Here is a 14,644-nt window from a genome sequence, read left to right as displayed (position 1 = left end):
CTCCTCAGTACAACTGCACCATGCTATGACTTGTGGAATGTAATTCTGCTCCCCTTGTTCTATGAATACAGGTACTAGGGCTTGGATGGAAAGGAAAATGGGACAATTTCAGATTTTTTCATCTTTTCTGAGGTCCTGAGGGCCTCCACTACTACTGACATCAATGGGAGTTGAGGGTGCTTGATCCCTTAGAACTGCTGCTCTGCTTTATGCTCCCTGCCCTATCTGTCACTATGCTGCCTGGCCCCCTCCTCTGTCTCTTGCATGCCACCCACAGAGGCTGTCCATATCTCTTGCGGCACCTGGGCTGCAGGTTGGCAACCCTTGTTTTAGAGGATCTGGCCTATGTGCTTTAATGGCCCCAGCAACAGCCTCTCTCAAAGGAGCCAGTCCAACAATTGTTGGGATTTTTAGGAGCCCAGGGTATCATACACTTTATCACGTGGGACTAAAATACTTGCCAAAAAACCCACCCCTCTACCACAAGCAAAGGTTTTTTAGTTTTTCAGCTCTGGAATCTGCCTTGATTCCAATTTTAGTTAAGTCAGAGGCAAACATGAATTTAGTGATCTTGTTTTTGACTGCAGTTAGCATTAATCAGCACAAACACAGTGGCCTAAAACCATTCACCACTGGGCAAAGCTAACTGATACTAGGCCAGTATTAGCTAAGATCCTGGCTTAGAAATGAAATGCCATGAGAAGCAGAGTTCACACAGCCCCCTACTTTATGATATAAATCTGGCTCTTACTAAACAGCTGCTAGCTTCCACATGAACTGACATTTACCTCAAACTGGTAACTGTAAACCTTCTGGTTAAAAGTCTATGTGCTCTATGCAACTACACATATTTCTACATAGCTAATGCTTAGTAACATTTATGCAACAATTAAGGCTTACCATTGCTGTAAGACCGAAAATTTCCTACAAATTTTATGTATTCATATGTTGGAAATTCCTTTGGATTCAAACTTCCTCTCAGAAGATGACAATAAAACTCTAATTCATTGTCAGCTGGATTATTAAAAGAAAAAGAAGAAAACATAATTATGCTATTTAAATTCAACACAATGGAGTCTTTTGGCTCTTAACCTGCAACTGGTAGCAAGCAAGCAGATTACTTCACCTGCTCAGACGCCCACTGAGACTGCATCGTAAAATGCAGGATTGGAGCCTTTGTTAAAAGATCTCTTTCCTGAAATCAGATGACTTATTGTGTCCCCTGGATATTTCTCAGGGCAGACTGACAGAGCCCTGACTCCGTCATCCATTATACCCATTTTGTCAATGCACTTACTTAGCATGACAAGGTATACTGTGGCAGAGAACTGGAGCTCTTACTACATACCCTTTACTTGTTTCAGTTTTTCTTTTCAGAATTCATAGATATTTCATACATCTTGCTGGAAAGTCTTTGTTTTCTTAAATATATGTTTAAGTTAATTGGGGTTATTATCTGTCAGGTAGCAGAGCTGTGTAGCTGGCCTTGGTAAGGCAAGTGTCTACAAACTAGAAGGGTCTGGGTAATGGTCATAATTTCTAGTTCTCACAGAGCCTTCATGCCTACCTAGCCCAATGGTACCTGGGGATAAAGGCAGTCAGAGTATGGTGCTAACCATACCACTTCCTTCTTGTACCAAGGTTAAAGAAACAATGGAGTTTTACCTCCACTGCATTAATGGCCTGTAAATGGGACACCTTTGCCTTTATATATTAGTTGGGGGTTTTGTACAAAATAGAAAAAAATTATATATTTTTTTTTATCTTGTTTCCTGTTTTCTGCCTTTCCTGTCTACTGCTAATTCAGCAGAGGCAAGTGAAAAGACAATTATTGAAAGATACATTAAATTATAAAAACATATGGAGATTTTACACATATGTTTCAAATGTAATAGAACACCACATGAATCATTAGCAGGTCTATGAAAATAGTCTTGCTTGAATAAGTTGAAATATCAACTATAATGTGATTTGTCTGAGCTGAACTTTTCTAAATAAACCCTTGCCAAACCTTTTTTTCTCAGCTCACTCCAAAGCTAAACTCTTTTATAATTAACGTAGCTGCAAGAAGTCTTGTGCTGGTAAAATAAATGTAGCGAGTCTCATTTAAAAACTGAACAGCAGGACCATTCTCAGTGGCATAATTTGTTTAAAAATGAAAGTATATATGAAGTTCTTTCTGACAGAATATTCATATCAATGTATCACATAAAGTCTCCTTTTAAAGGAAAAATCATGGACACTCCACTGTTTTCATTGGGAACAATAACATTAAACTTACTTTTTAGGTAATCTGAGGAGGTGGAATCTGTCATAAGCACACAAGAAGATAATATTTTATAAATTTCAGAATGTTCCTGCTCTGGGAGGAAATTTAACAGATTCTGATCCATGACATCACACTGCGAAGAAAAAAGAAAGAAGACACAAAACATCAAGACAAGGAAAAAAAAAGTGTAATTTACAGTTATGCCAACCTGCCACATCTGTGATTCCTCTTGGCTTAACAAGGACTGAACTGATTTGAGAACAAGCTGGGGACCAGTTTTCAAAAGCAGCTGTCTTAACTGTGCATGAAAGTACACAGGCAAAGGGCCAGGCTCAAAGCTAGTGTAAATCAGATGGAGTCTTCCCACTGACTTCCAGGGATTTTTGATCAAATCTAAAATAGGTAACTAGGTTTGTAAGTTAAGCAGCCATATCTTAAAACAGTGCCTTGTATAAACTTCATCAGCTATATGCTGAACATAAACTTCAGACACTGGGCAAAATTTCTCTCTTGTATAATGCCACTGACTGGTCAAGTTGCAGTAGCCTTGATTTTGCTCAGTAAAATTAAACTCCAAGGGCATACCATTACCAAGGAACCTGTGTCTGCTCACAAGATAGACTGCCCCGTCCCTGAATGAGAGTAGACAGGGAAGGTGTAGTAAGTCTCCTCCTGAGCAAAGCATAGTCACAATTGCAGGCTCTGAGCTCTGGAGATTAGAGGCACTTTCTCCTTACTACTTCTAGGCATGCAAAGCAGCAGAAAGCAGACAAGGCTTTGTCCCTGCTATGCACCAGTCAGGGCAGGTTAAGTACAGGATAGGTGTGGTATACCAGCCAGAGGGAAAATGCAGCATGCAAAGTCCCTCTGTATACTTACATGTGTTTGAAGGGGAATTGTGCCTCTTGAAGGATTATACCTCCTTTCTGGACTGGCAAAGGCATGTATGGCTACCATTTTGAGCTCTTACCTCAGCAGCACAACTAGGGCAGGACAACCAAGGCAGCTGCCGCAGGCACTGACTTGTGGGAGGGGAAGGGGTGGAATAAAACAATTGTCCCCACAGCTGCACAATCACAATGGCCCCCCCAATAGTAGCTAAAAGTCACTGCTGGCCCTGTGTGCTACAGGCTGTCCCGGGGGGCCCAGCTGTGTTGTGATGCCTCTGTCTTAGATGAACTAAAACCCTCTTTGGGCTAAATACTGAAGCACTTCAAATGACTGCACTTCCCTGTTAATTGCTGTGAACTTAAAATATTGGTGAACTCTATGATAAGTTGTACATGCTGGTGGAAAGACCACATTGCTATCTAGGAATGAAAGAAGGAGCACTGTCTATGGAAAAAGCTGCAGTGCCAGAAGGAAAAACATGAGCTTGCAAAGGGAAAATTCCTGCTGTATTCACCTGCAGTGAATTGTCTTTTTTTCCCTGGCTTCAGCTAGAAAAGTGCCTAAAAAGAAGTGGTAAAATTAAGTAGTCCTCCTAACAGCTTTAACTTACATCCATGGTATTCTAGACAACCTCACACTGAGCTGGCATACTGACACAGCTTCACGTGTTGTGAGAAAGGCTGCTATCAGGCAGTATTTCATGTTGAAAATCTGTTAGCTTGATATGAAACTGGCAAGTTATTAATCATTATTATTTATTTATGTGTTTACTCAGATGGTGGTAGCACTCACCAGTGTGCTTTCCAAACATGCCTGCTGCTCTGCATGCAATCTACACTTAAGCTGGAATATGTATTGAAATATTTTGAAATAGAGTTTGAAAACCATATTGATACCACTTATACATACAGTATAATATAGTATAGTATAATATTCTGCCCTTGGCTGTATTAATTATATTTTTATTATTGCCATTATATCTATTGCCATTATAGCTGGATTTATACACAAACACACCCCTCCTTCACCCCCAATTTATATGTATATAAAATAAACTGTATTATTTAATTCCACGCATATACAGGAACATATAGATCGTGGTCTATGTTGAGTGATCCAGCGATGGAAAACAAACATGAGTCCTACCATATAGTAGAGCCATAGTCCTGGCTTAGCTGCTGACTCACCATGTGGACTTAAGAAGTCACTTTTTCTTCCATTTATTCTTCCTATGTAATGTGTAAATATTACCTATTGCTCTGGGGTACTGTAAATTATTGTCAATGCAAGGACTTCAACTCCTCAAGCATTACTGAATTGCTAATGGTTTTTACTTAGTAGTACATATAAAGCTGATGTAAAGCATCATAGCTGTTTGAATTCCGTGGAGATGTAGCTATTTATATGAGCCAAGCATTTGGTTCTCCATATACAATTTAAAATGTATTATTAATGTTAACAATATTTTCTGATACATGATATGCCTGGGGTAGTCCTGTCTTATACATGTGACCTGTGGATCTCTTCTGCACAGCTGCAAGGGAATCTTCTATTGTTCTACTGAGGCTGAGTTTAGCTACGTGCCTTTGTGCCTGTTATTGGCATGGTATGTTGATGGGTTTCACCAATACACCAGTCTGTCACACTGATTCTTCTGACGTGGCCACCCACTGGATCTGATACTTAAAGACTATCCTGGCATTTATTCCACTGAGGAATGCCAACATTTTTTATGGCCATAAACAAATATAGAGAGATAGTTGGCAGTGCTTGTCTGAAGTCAGGCAGGGTAGATTTGCACCTTACAGACTACATTTAGTTAATCTATAAGGTACAAATAAACAACTATACCAATTTACATGACAAGTCCTGTTCTCTGTAGAGTTCAGGTCTGCAGGCATGCACATTAGAACTAAAAACAGAATTCCTTGATTGGCCAAATAAAATATATACTAGGAAGCAAATATCCCACAAATCACACCTGAATCATAGGAAATGATCAGCAAGCTAATCTTAGAAATCTAATCCTGTACCAGATCCAGCAGACAAGTTGCAGGTAGGTGACAAGGGAGACAGCCAACAGTGTAGTCACTAAGCCAGTCACAGACACAGATGGATCAGTTTGAGAAGTATACTTTATAGTTTTGTCCAACAGTTCTGCAGGTATCTTTTGACAAAGTGGAGACGTCTACACTAGACACTTACTGTGCTTAATAACACTGTGCAGCAGCATAACAGTCAAAAACTATGCTAATATGATACTGCACAGTGTTAATAGTCTACTGTGCAGTAAGTGTCACAAAAAAACCATGCACCGGCACTACTGCGCAGTAACTGTACTTACATTTAGTTAGTACTTCATTAAGTAAGTGCTAAACTAAATACTCAGTGACTACAGCGCATTAGTGAACATGTAGACATGTCCAGAAAGACACATTGTTGAATGAGGCAAGTAAACCAGACAGGAGCTGTATTGCAGCAACTACTAGCAGAGTGCCAAAAGAACCATGGTGCTGCATATCTATGTGGCTATACTTTGGAGCTATCCTACATTTTCTGGTTTGCAGATCCTGCCACCAGAGAGATCTAAGTATTTATTCACAATTGATTGCAGAAACCAAAACACCAGCTGTGCCCAAATGGGTCACAAATGTATCAGTCCAAACCAGTACAGGACGACTTTATTTAATTGCTACATATGTTCTATATAGCTCAAAAAATCTGTGTAATTTCTAACATAGCCCTTTTTCTCTTTTCTGTTAATCTTGGAGGATTTGAGTGCCTAATTTAAACTGCTGGATGACAAGAATTCAGAGACCGAGATAAGAGGATTTCTAGCAAGTTGAGGGTGGAGGACAGGGAATAGACAGGCCTCCCTTGCAATGCCACGCTGCTTGTAGCGGGCAAACCGAGTTATGCTCAGGCTCTTAGCATAACTTTAGGCCTTCCCAGAACTAAGCAATTAAATTACATAGACTGCCTTATAAGGTGCTGGGAAAAATGAGTGCTGTGATTGGTATGGTGGGCTAACCAGGTACAGTAGTTTCCCTAAAAGGAAAGAAAACCAAAAAGGGAATAGGATTGGAGTACCTTATCGAAAAAGATGAGGTAAGAAACTTGAGGATTCGTCAGTTTGAGATGAGAAAGTTACAAAAGCAGTGGACAAACAAAGAGACAGTGTGTGTTTGTGTTGCCACCCTGGGAAGACAGGAGCAGCCTTGGAATTCTTGCTTTGGGTAACAAGGAATCCAGAAAATAACATCCCACACACCCAGCAGAGGATCTGAGGCTGGTACCACTGAAGGTCCCTGTTGTAACATCTAAGGAACTGCTTGCCAGCAACCTTCCCTCTAAGGCTTAGCGGTCCATGAGCATGCTGCTCCGGTCCGTGAGTGCGCTGCTTTGGTCCATGAGCACACCACTTTGGTCCGTTCCCAAACTGGTCTCACCCCCGCCTTTTGGCGTGCTGAACAAATTATTCTCACAACATTATTTGGTAGAAAAGAGTCTTGAAATACCAAACTATATATATTCTATATTTTATTTTTAAAAAATTAAAATATAAAACCCTACCAAAACAGAAATGTTTATGCATAATTCTCAACCTGAGGAGAGCATGCAAAAGAGAATAAATTTCACATGACAGACATAAATCACATCATTTAATATACTCTGTAAAGCTCTCAGGTACTGTGACACATTGAAGGTATGCCTGGTTTGCCCTATCTGGCAGATTTCATCACTCTTACAAAAATTATCAACACTGCCTCTGCGCCTCTGAGAGTGGCGTGGAGCCTTGTGAGTCTGATACTGGGCAGACAAGGCAGCGAGGAGGCACATGGCATCGGAGCTTGGGGTGAAGCTTGCAGAGCAGTTCCCCAGAGCTAGCAGAGCCTGCATGGTGCCTGGCTCTGTCCCAGCCCCAGCCCCAACCCCTGTCCCCACCCCTGCCTTGTCTCGGGAAGGAGCCACTGCCAGCCCTGTGCCGCTCTCTCTTCCCGTGGAGATGCCGGTGTGGTGAGGAGTGGAGCGCAGCTAAGCAGTAACTTACTGCTGGCCCCACTGCCTCTGCTGCGCTCCAGGTTTCTAGGAAGCCACAGCCCAGCTCCTTTCTCGGCAGGTGTGCAGCATTAAAACGTTAATGCACGGCAAGATTTTTTTTTGTGCATTGCCATGCACGCATGCATGCAGCTTAGAGGGAACCTTGCTTACCAGGTTGTATTGCAAGGATAATTATCTTGTAATAAGCGTAGGGGTTACTAATAAAGTTCACTTGATACCAAATTGGATGAGGGGCCGTGTCAATCCTTGGTGGTCTGGTAAAAGGAATCCTGGGGCAACACTGTTCAACCTCTGCCCTGCTTCTTCCATATCCAACCCTCTTTTGGACTGGTCTTTGATATTCTGATACTAATCTGTCTTCTAAGGATGCCACCACTTCACTCTAGCAAGAATACAGTGCATGAATGTTTGTTCATGGGGTTGGGTCCTGGTGTATTTGAGGGTACACTCCTAAGTCTCTGGCCTTTGCTTATGACAATAATCCTTGCAGAGCAGTTGCAAATTGCTGGTAAAGATCCCTGCCTGACCCTGAGAACAGCTAGAAGTAATAGCTGTAGGAAAAGGGTGTCTTTTCTTGTGTTAACTATAGTATTTGTTGTCTTTCTTGCTTGGTGCAGGGGGCTGGACCCGATGATCTTCTGAGGTCTCTTCCACCCTTACAATCTATGAATCTATGAATCTGTCCCTTCCGACTCATTGATTCTATGATTCTATGATACAAACCTGAGTCAATGCTCACCCAAGTTAATGCTTTTAGCAAGAGTTAAAATGCTTTGCAAGGCTGTGAAATAGGAGCTACATTACCAGGAGCTAATAGAAAGCAGAATTACGAAAGAAAAGAGCTTGATCGGTGGAACATTAAGACAATTAAAAATGAGAAGGGGTTTAGAAGAAATCAGATAGATTACAATGAACCATATAGACAAATGATTCCTTCACTGCTGCCTGAATAGAAATGCTGCTGCCATTGCCAGGCAATTAGTTTTAAACTTTGGGTGGACCAGGAATCAAAGTGGAGGGGTGGGGGGATGACTGCACCACTGCACCTACCTTGGATCTGCCTCTGATGAGTGGTATCTCATGTTGTTGTGAAACACTTCAGGCCTTGGGCAGACTTAGTGGAATATTGTCACTGAGTGATCACCAGTTTTGGTGCAAGGATTCTATCTCTATTTCAACCGAACCTAAAAGTGGCACCTACATCCTGTAGGAATGGGTAATTTAAAAATACAACAAACCAGAGCAGGAATTCCTTGCATAAAATAACTATAGGCAGGGCTCTTACTTTAAAATATTTCATTCTAGAATGTCAAGGAAGCTGCATAACACAGAATGGAATTTATTTGTTCTGACTTCAGAAATGTATAAAACCAATCTGGTCTTTCACATTTTTGCTGAAATAAAAGATCCTCAGCATCTAAGTTACAGCCTCAAGGGGTCCCTGCTCTGTGTCCTGCCCACTCATGCCTTTCTCTTGCCCAGAAAAACAGCAGTACTACAGCAGTTCCTTCTGCAGCCACAGAAAGAGGAGGCTGGGCTTGCCCTTTAAACAATGAAAAATAGCTTACAAACAGTTTCTGAAGGCACACAATATAAGCTATAATTGCTTTTAAAATAGTGATTTGATCCACTTTACAATTATAAAATAATATAGGCAGCCTGGGACTAAGTTATCTCACACTAAGGGTGCATGTGCAAAATGTGCCAGCTAATTGCATGTGCAATCAAATCTTGTAACAGATGTAGCCATTTATATACTTTATGCACACAGATTAATTTATTAAATTCTCAGCTGCCTTTCTTTGGGTGCACAAACCTGTTTGGTAAGGTTGTTTTACATACTGATTTTTTTAAATTGATTGTATAAGCTCAGGGCCAGATTTACACTGTGCTTTATGTCTAGTGATACTAGATATGCATTCCCGTGCCTAAACGTTAGGGACCCATAGAATTCAGAGACATAAACTAGGGGTCAAATTTCCCTATACTTAAATGGGGAGGCCTAGAATTGGTATTTACCATACTAAGCATATTGGGCAGAGAGATGACTAACCAGTCAACAGGAAATGCTTACAGGATGTATCTGTAAACTCATCTCTCCTGCAGACTCAGGCAAGCAGATAGGTGCCTAGGAGAGGCTGGGATTCCCAGCTGAAGCCCCTTCCTAGGCTTGAAGCATATCTATACTTTCCTACCCTAACACTGTACTGAGAGGCTGCAGGCAAGGGGGAGACTGACTCTTGAGGCCCACTGAAGATAAGCACTTACCTGGGAAGAAGGGAGTCCAGGCTTCTAGTTTCTGCTCCTGCGTCTGCTTATGCTTTTTTATGCAGTACATAATCACAGGATAAACTGCATAAACAGTACGGGGACCGGGGACCAGAATCCAGAATTCCTTTCTGCCTAGTGGTCCCACTTGAACAGGATAGATGTTGGGTTCACCCAGGCTAGCTTCGCTTCTAGCAAGGTGCTTAGAGTGCTCTCACAGGGGTGGGAGATATAAAACTGAAACCTGTCAGATCCAGGGGAGCTTAGAACAAGCCTTCCATTTCATAGATTTCATAGACATGACGGCTGGAAGGGACCTCGGAAGATCATCAAGTCCAGTCCCCTGCCCCAGGGGCAGGAAGTTAGCTGGGGTCAAAGGATCCCAGCATGATAGATGTCCCCAAGTGAATGTTCTAACTAGTAGATTATTATGTACAAGGAAGCACCATCACAAGCCTTCCTAGGGAAGCTGGCTGTAGGTGCTGAAGCCAGAGTTCATAGATTCATAGATTGTTGGCCTGGAAGGGACCTTGTAGGTCATCGGGTCCAGCCCCCTGCACTAGGCAGGAAAAGACAAGTGGGGTCAAGTGATCCCAGCGAGGTGACCATCCCAGCGAGGTGACCATCCCCAGCGAGGTGAGTTATTAGGGGAATTCTAAGGTTGCCTACAAGATTGGGCCCCTTAGGAACACAGGCATATGGAATTCTAATATCTGAATCCCAAACAGCTTTAGGAAGAGCTCAGGCACCTCCTACCTGCTCAGTTCAGCCGAGATAGCTGTGCCTCTGGGCACGCAAAGGAGCACCTAGAACAGTGGTTCTCAATCTGTTTGCCATAGTGCATTTGGATCTCTCAATGTGTTATACGGGCCACACCCACACAACTTACTTCCATTTATGTGTATCCATTTATAAATATTTTAACAGGATGTCACATGAGCTTCAGCACTGCACTGACTGGGCTGCATATAGCCTGCATGCTGCAGAATGAGAATCATCGACCTAGAAGATACTGGGCACCTCAAGTTTCTGTGAATGGCACTCCCAGACTCATGTGCCTAAATTCCAGATGTGACTAGGATTCCTAGGTTCCATCGCAATACAAACCAGAAATAAAAACACCTCAGTTTTCTTATTTGGGACTGGATAATTTGCTAGAAATTACTAGTACATGGGAATAGCTGGTTTTATATTTAGGGCTCTGACTTAGGCAAGTGCTTAATTCCATCTTATTCACATAGAACTTAAGTCTTCAGTGATCGCATCTACATGAGACGCTGACTGAGACGCCCAAGACTACTGCGCAGTAGGGTCATGTAGCAGAAACTGTGAACTACCATGTAGTCAGCATCACAAAAAGCCAGTCGTCAGTGCTACTGCGCAGTAATGTGGGCTACTTGCAGTCATTTAGTACTTGTATAATTTTACAAGTACTAAATGACTGTGCAGGAACCCGTGTTACTGTGTAGTAGCACCGACTGGCTTTTTGTGATGCTGACTGCAGTAGCCCAAGACTACTGCGCAGCAGCACTGCATCATGGTTTATACAAGTACTAAATGACTGCGCAATAACAACAGCGCAGTCAGTGTCTTGTGTAGATCTGGCCAGTGAGACTTAAGCATCCCCTGAAGAGGAATGCTTTCCTGAATTTGATTCAGTTTCCACTAGAAACCAGAAGCAAAAAAGGGAAAAGATAAAAAAAGAAAAAGGAAAAAATTTCTCCCCATTACTGAGACACACATCTCATAAGACTTGAAAAGTGCAGAAACCCCATGGAAAGAAGTGGGTAAACGAAGGCCCAACAGATTGCAGGACAGCATGAAGGGCTCTCTTTCTGCCCACATGCGACAGAAAAGTGGTAGATTACTGAGCTCCTGTGCTGTGGAGGATTAAAGAAAAATGAAGTAGGTGGATTTAGCTACTGCATTACTGTTGCATAGCAATATTCCTGCATTTGCCAGGAACCTCTTTATTCCATCATACTTGTTTTTCACTTGAGAAGAAAATAATTTTGGATCACATTATAGCATGGTAGGATATGTTAAAAATATCTGATGTGATGTAAACGATTTGACTAAAGTGACGGGGGAAAAACATAACTGCACTTTTCCTACACAAAAGAAAAGGAAAAAGAAAAAGGAATGTGTAATAGAAGTATTTATTGGCAGGGAATTAAGAGACTGAGAACTGAACTATTAAAAAAATAAAAAGAAGGATGGATTGATGCCTTATTGTACCATTGAGCCCATACCAGATTATCAAGAGGAGCAAAATTAAAAAGCAGCCCCTTCTCTCTTGTTCCTTAAGATAGACTCAGCAAAGCATAGCATAGCTGTTTCTTCCTAACACCCAGTAACCCTTATACACAGAATCACAGAACACCAGCTCCACTCTACCATCATCCTCTTGGGAGCAGATTGCATTCCTTTAGAAGGCACCACATTCAGCAGACCTTCACCTCCCTTATAATTTGATGCCATTTTTCAACTAATTAAGGATGTCATCCTGTTCCACTGAATTCAATGGCAATCTTGCTTTTCACTTCAATGGAAACAGAATCAGACCTCAGCAAACCCATTAACATGCCACTGCCCTCACTTGTACCAACCCAGCTTCTGCAAGTCATTTTTTAAATTTTTTCTTAGAAATCAAAGATGAAAAAATTCAGTCAGGTCATCCCATCCCTTTCACTGTCGGAATATCCTCCCGAGCTTTGTCCAGCCTAGTTTTAATGCTTCACAACAACAGGGAACCGAAATGTATGAATCACACTTGAAGGACAGAAACCTGGCTACATAATTTTTCTCTTTCTTGAAAATCAACATTTCTTATTTCATCAAGAAAAAAAATCACCACAAGGCAGGAAAAAAATTCACATTTTCATGAAAATGTTTCCCCTATTTAATTAGTCCTAGAAATAAACAGAGGTCCTAGCCTGTGTATGGGTTCACAGTGAATAGTCTTACCAATGTCAATGTCACTCACTACTCACAATATTAAGCACTACATTTAGTTCTTGCTGTTTGACCCCATAATTTGTATTTACAAAACGGCACATCAGAATTACTCACCGGTAAATGTCCAAGGAGAGGTGTAATGCTGTCAGAGACATATATGATGCTTCCATCTGTGGTTACTGCTAGAATGAAGCCATCTAATGCCTAAAGGAAATACACATGTAGAGAAGGACAGGGGGATATACTCAGATAGTTTCATTGTCCATTTTACCTTACCACTCTATTGTTATTAGGTTGTAGAGACATTCTCTCAAGATGTGGAACAGTAATTCTGATTTCACAGTCTAACTTTGCTTATACAACATTCTTTGTAGTACAGTAAAAAATAGATATATTAGCTGAGGTAACCAAAGACTTCTGGGAACATTTCATGTATATATTTTTAAATTAAGCACACATTTTAATCATGTAAAATGACTAAACTTGGATTCTTAGAAGCTATTAAAAGAAACATTTTAGCTTTGTACAAATAGCAAAACATCACAAAAGTATGTTTTCATACTTTTCAGCACTATTTCAAATGGTAGCTCTCCACAAAAACATTCATCTTCATTTGTGTTAATGTAAACTGTATATTATTCTGCTTTCATGTAAATAAAAGAAACATAAGGGATCAAACAAACTGTAGCCTTAGTTTGAACTGATTTTAAAGACTACAGTATTAGATTATTTATCAGGAGTGACATTATACCTGAGCAGAGGACCACAGTAGGGCTGTAGCAACACTTAGGTCCCTCATAGCAGTTGATTCTCCAGCCCTCATATTTGAGTGAAGCATCAGCCAGCTCTCTAGGCAGGAGAGTCTATTTAAAACTATTTCCCCCCAAAGCCTGTAACAGCAGGCTCCATTTTAAGCTAAACCTCCTGCACACGTGTCTAAAGCAAGGTCTCATCTACTCCAACAGCAAAAAACCCACAACAAATCAAATAAATTAAGAAGTGCTTACGGTATGTGCTCAAATATAATTCATAACTCCCACTGACTACTGTTGGGAGCTGGTTTGGAACAATAAATCAATTCATCTAAAGTCTGAAACTGCTGCCTGTCATTGTAGTACCTGAATAGCATCAACACTGTGAACATTAACTAACTGGAACAGAGCTCATGTGTGTGCTACTGAATATACTTGTTTACAGCACAGGTAACAATCAGATTATTGTGACAGCCAAGTCACAGTCTGTATACCAAATCTAGGGAGTACTACCACTTGATGATGCTACACTGCAAGACCCCCAAGTCAAGACAGTCTAAGGGGTTGATCTTGTGAGCTGCTAAATATTTTTATCTTCCTCTGAGGTCAAAGAGAACCATGGGTGACTTGGCTCTTGCAGGAATTCCCAAAACATTGAACCAACACTATCCAGTTTCTAAGTGGCTGGAGTCTGCACACTAACCACAGGCCACAACAGGACAAGCCATGGGCCTCCCTGAGTCGCATGCAGGACAAACACCCCTGCTGTACCACATGGGTGCCCCTTTCCATCAATGCACCGTGAAAGCTCTGCCCCCTTCACTGCTGCACTGTGCCCCTTCCACATGGGCACAGCCCCCCGGCCCACCAGTGCACTGCATGCCTGCACTGCCCAAGGCTCGTCCTCAGCTCCTCTGGCACAGCCCTGCCCCAGGCCAGCTTGCAGTTTGAGCTAAAGCAAAGGAGGGAGGGGCATCTGGGCAGGAGCCCAGGAATTGCATTTAATCGCACAAGGACCACATGTGGCCCCTGGGCCACCAGTTGGACAGTGCTGAATGAAGTAAATGTTTTAAAAAATGGCAGTTTTTGAACAAACAAACAGCTTTTCTCATTTCCAGGGCTGCTGAGCACCCACAACTGTTTAAGTGTATGGGATCTGCTGGCGCATGCCAAACCTTTGAAAATTTGGCCATTAAGTTCAGTGGAAAAGGGCAGAGGGTTTGCAGATGTACTGAAAATCTGTTCAGTACCTCTGGAAACCCTCTTGCTCTTATAATTTAAGTTTGGTTTTGTTAAATTTAGGTGCAGGTAATGTTTTTCTTTAGTACATTCAAAATGTTTTCTAAAAACATGATTGCTATTAACCCATGGAAGAGATAAGTGGTTTTGCAAAGCAGCTGGATTGTGCATGTTACTATGGTGAAGGTTTTTTTTTTATTAGAGG

At 41.6% G+C, this 14,644-nt stretch overlaps 1 protein-coding gene across 2 annotated transcripts in view; it reads right to left on the bottom strand.

Moving 5' to 3' along the window:
- NPAS2 (neuronal PAS domain protein 2) overlaps nt 1-14,644 on the bottom strand; it is a 161,554-nt gene that overhangs the window by 56,103 nt on the left and 90,807 nt on the right. For both annotated transcript variants that reach the window (XM_090020522.1, XM_090020518.1), the window contains exons 5-7: nt 12,563-12,652; nt 2,282-2,402; nt 901-1,014 (exon numbers count right to left, since the gene is read on the bottom strand). In XM_090020522.1, coding sequence (XP_089876648.1) covers nt 901-1,014; nt 2,282-2,402; nt 12,563-12,652 — 325 coding nt within the window. The remainder of the gene's footprint in view (nt 1-900; nt 1,015-2,281; nt 2,403-12,562; nt 12,653-14,644) is intronic.

This window comes from Crocodylus siamensis, chromosome 1 (genome assembly GCF_052110815.1).
Source record: "Crocodylus siamensis isolate JL-2025a chromosome 1, ASM5211081v1, whole genome shotgun sequence".
Classification (NCBI taxonomy): domain Eukaryota; kingdom Metazoa; phylum Chordata; order Crocodylia; family Crocodylidae; genus Crocodylus; species Crocodylus siamensis.
The sequence above is the reverse complement of the archived record's forward strand: the minus strand, read 5'-3'. Positions and strand labels throughout refer to the sequence as shown.